Here is a 3226-nt window from a genome sequence, read left to right as displayed (position 1 = left end):
TCTTAGTTCTTTCAGTTTAAAAAATTGCAATTACACTTTGCTGCATCTAGACTGACTTATACCAAAGAAGCAGAAGAGTTACATTTACATTGTCTTTATCCAGAGCAAATGGAATTTTGCAGGCACTGAAAGTTGGGTGTAAAAACGTAGCCGACTTTATACCATATGATACACACATATGCTTCAGTTCGTTCCAAACGCATTTCCTTTTTTTTTTTACATTTTCCAGCATTAAAGTATTTGACACAAAGTAACGGGTAGTCTGCGCGTGCTCGGTACATGCCAGCTTCATCACACACACACTTTTGACCACAAAACCAAGATGCCCCTCCTCCATCAGCTGATATTGTGAACCCGAGCAGGAAGTGTCTCTTGTGTCTAGCTCGAACATGAGGAGGAGAAACTCTTTTACACGGAGCTACAGGGATATCAAACCGAGGTTTTGACGGTAAACTAGCCGTTCCGTACACGAGACAGACGCACGGTTACGCGCATTTCTGCTTGAAACAGAATACCGTTGTTTTTAATTGGCTGGGTGCGGAGTGTGCTGGGCTGCTAATGTTAGCAGTCGCGTTAGCTTAACGCAGTGTTAGTGATCGAAGTTGTCCGCGTTCACGTAAGTTGTTGTAATATCCCGGAACTTGTTCATTATAAAACATTTTGGCAAATTTGATGATTAAGACAACTTTAGGTTTTCTAGTTTGTCAGCTAATAAGACTAGATAGCGAGTAACATTAAGCTCGGCTAGTTGTTGTTAGCAGCTTTCAGAAGGACTTGATTTTGGGATGTGGTTTGGCAGAAGACAACTGTGGGACTTAAAAGCCAAACAGGTCTCTAAGTTAAAATTGCACTGAAATAACCGCATGTTAGTGTTTTAGTAGAAACAAATGGAGAACGGGTGTGTGGATGTATTGAGTTTATTTATTGTTTTATAAGGGTATGTTTGTCTAGAGTCTGAGTGTTTTTAAATGTTTGGGTTTGACATAAGTTGTCATGGACAACTCATCTGGATGGCAACAGTGGGTATGAATGGTATGAAGGATCTAACGTTACTGACCAAATAAAATGTCTCGGCAGGTTTTGGTTACAGAAATGTCCCACACGTGCTTAATTTCACTTTCCTTTTGCCTGTGAACTCTGGGAAACGTTTTAAATCCACACCAAACAGCTTCATTGAGAATGCTGTTTAATTTAAACCTTTCAAAACGTCTTACAGGAAAAGCACTGGGAGATGGACAGTTGCAGAAAAGGACGACCGTGGGGCAAGCTGGTCAAAGTGGACTCCAGTGAAACTGTCCTGCTCTTCGACAGGGAATACACAGTTGGCCGCAAAAAAGGTAGGTCAGTTTGTGTATGATATGGAGTGAATGACAAGGATTTGTCTTCATCTAAACATCTGAACATCCTTTATCCTACTTTACAAAGCTCAAAGTGTAGTGATAGCTATTAACAAAAGACACTGAGTGTCGACTGCTGTCTGGGGGCCTTTACAGCCTCCCCCTTGAAAACACACAGTCTTCTTTAGTGCCCCAAACTTAGACAGCCCCTTGTCACGATAACAAAAGGCCTTCATTGAGAACATGTGTTCCGAATATTAAGTAGATTTTTTTTTTTTTTGTATGGGTTTTGCTTAATAAAAGGTTAGGCCTATACTTCCCCCCTGTGTCTGCTTTGTTGTCGGGAACTGTTTGGAGTCTACTTTTTTGCAATGCAAAGCAACTAGCCTTAATTGGTTAGCTTATGTCTGGGCAAGAAATGATTTAAAAATGCCATGGCAACACAGTTTCAGGTGAACCTTGGCAGTATGAAGTATAAAAGATAGCCTGAAGATGTAGCGGTGTATCACCAAGTCTCGCTGAAAATATTAACTTAAGACACGTTGTCACTCTCAGACAGAGTCATATATTACCCGTCATACTCCCCCAAAAGGGCACTAAAAATCTGGAGCATTCACTAGGTTCAGTCTTGGAGAGCCGAAGTAATTTGTATTATATCCAAAATGTGTTTTGTTACTTTGTTGCCAGGGTGTTATCTGTCCTTTCCAGCCAGTAAACTGGTCTCAGGGGAGCACTGTAGGATTTTTCAAGATGAAAGTTCAGGACTGGTGTGGCTTGAAGACATGAGGTACTGTATACTAAATATTTATCTATCAGAGAACTGCAACTGCAGTACAAAGCTGATGCTTGTTTTATGTGTTGTTTTCTCAAAGGATGAAGTTTTGTGGTGCACTCTTGATTAGGGATCAAATGAAACCAACCTTATGTTGGGGGAAAAAAAAATGTAACTGTTTGAAAGACAGACTGTGCTTGTATTTTAAGAGCCGTTCAAGTGTGCACGTGTGTATGATTTGATGCTTGTCCTGAAAGGTGACGTATCTAATTGCACATTTGTCTGTAGCACAAATGGCACCGTGATCAACATGTCCAAACTGGTCAAGAAACAAACTCACATGCTACAGAATGGTGATGTCATCCACTTTGTATACAGGAAAAGTGAGCCAGAACAAAGTAAGTCTTTATTTTGTTTGCAATGAGAATAAGTTTAAGTGAACCTGTTAGAAGGAAAGACAGAGAGCTTCTCTTGTCGCCCTGTAGACATCGCCTATGTTTATCACGCAGTCAAACCGGAGCAAGCTATTTCACAGCATAGTTATGGTAAGTAGTCTGGCAGTCCCCACAGCTCTTTTGTCGATTGCCACTGCTTTCATTCTGTAGCTGTATTGTGCCTCAGCAGTGACCCCCACCCTGTATGTAAACTTCAGACATGGAGAGATCAGCGCACGGTGCTGCTCCAGCCTCAGAGATGTCACTCTCCGTGGAGCCTGTAATGCTCACAAAGGCCCCTCAGGATCTAAGTCAGGAGGAACCTCAGCCCTCCACCTCCCACTTCTGTATTGAGACCCCGGCCAGTTCTGGTTCCATGGCAACCGCCGCCTGTCCCGCCTCTGGTAGGTCCTCTGCTAACATGCTGCTGAAGTGGTCTGAGGGATTTTTTAAAAATACAGTATGTCCTTATAAATTTCTGTGAAATTTTAGTAATCATAAATTAGTGATTGACTGTTAGTCAGTTGGCTGATAATTAATTAGGACCAATATTTGGGCTTTTTAGATCATCGGTATCAGTCAGTGTCTGCGCTTACAAGGCCGATTAACAGAAATGTTTGCAGATGCATCTGCAGGAAACCTTGTTGGTGTCTTTTAAAGTTTTTTGAGTACCTGCATATATA

The 3226-nt window shown here is 41.6% G+C and overlaps 1 protein-coding gene across 4 annotated transcripts in view; it reads left to right on the top strand.

Annotated features, from left to right (window-relative positions):
• The first annotated feature begins 286 nt into the window (after positions 1-286).
• Positions 287-3226, top strand: part of chfr (checkpoint with forkhead and ring finger domains, E3 ubiquitin protein ligase) — a 13954-nt gene continuing 11014 nt past the window's right edge. Inside the window, exons 1-6 of one of the 4 annotated variants that reach the window (XM_020590341.1) lie at positions 287-448; positions 1217-1337; positions 2025-2124; positions 2398-2507; positions 2595-2654; positions 2762-2947. In XM_020590341.1, the coding sequence (XP_020445997.1) occupies positions 1232-1337; positions 2025-2124; positions 2398-2507; positions 2595-2654; positions 2762-2947 (562 nt within the window). In that variant the 5' untranslated portion in view covers positions 287-448; positions 1217-1231. The other 3 variants (XM_020590340.1, XM_020590338.1, XM_020590339.1) reach the window with 3 other exon arrangements.

Source organism: Monopterus albus, unplaced genomic scaffold (assembly GCF_001952655.1).
Source record: "Monopterus albus unplaced genomic scaffold, M_albus_1.0 scaffold12.1, whole genome shotgun sequence".
Classification (NCBI taxonomy): domain Eukaryota; kingdom Metazoa; phylum Chordata; class Actinopteri; order Synbranchiformes; family Synbranchidae; genus Monopterus; species Monopterus albus.
Note: the sequence above shows the minus strand (reverse complement) of the source record. Positions and strands in the feature narration are given on the sequence as shown.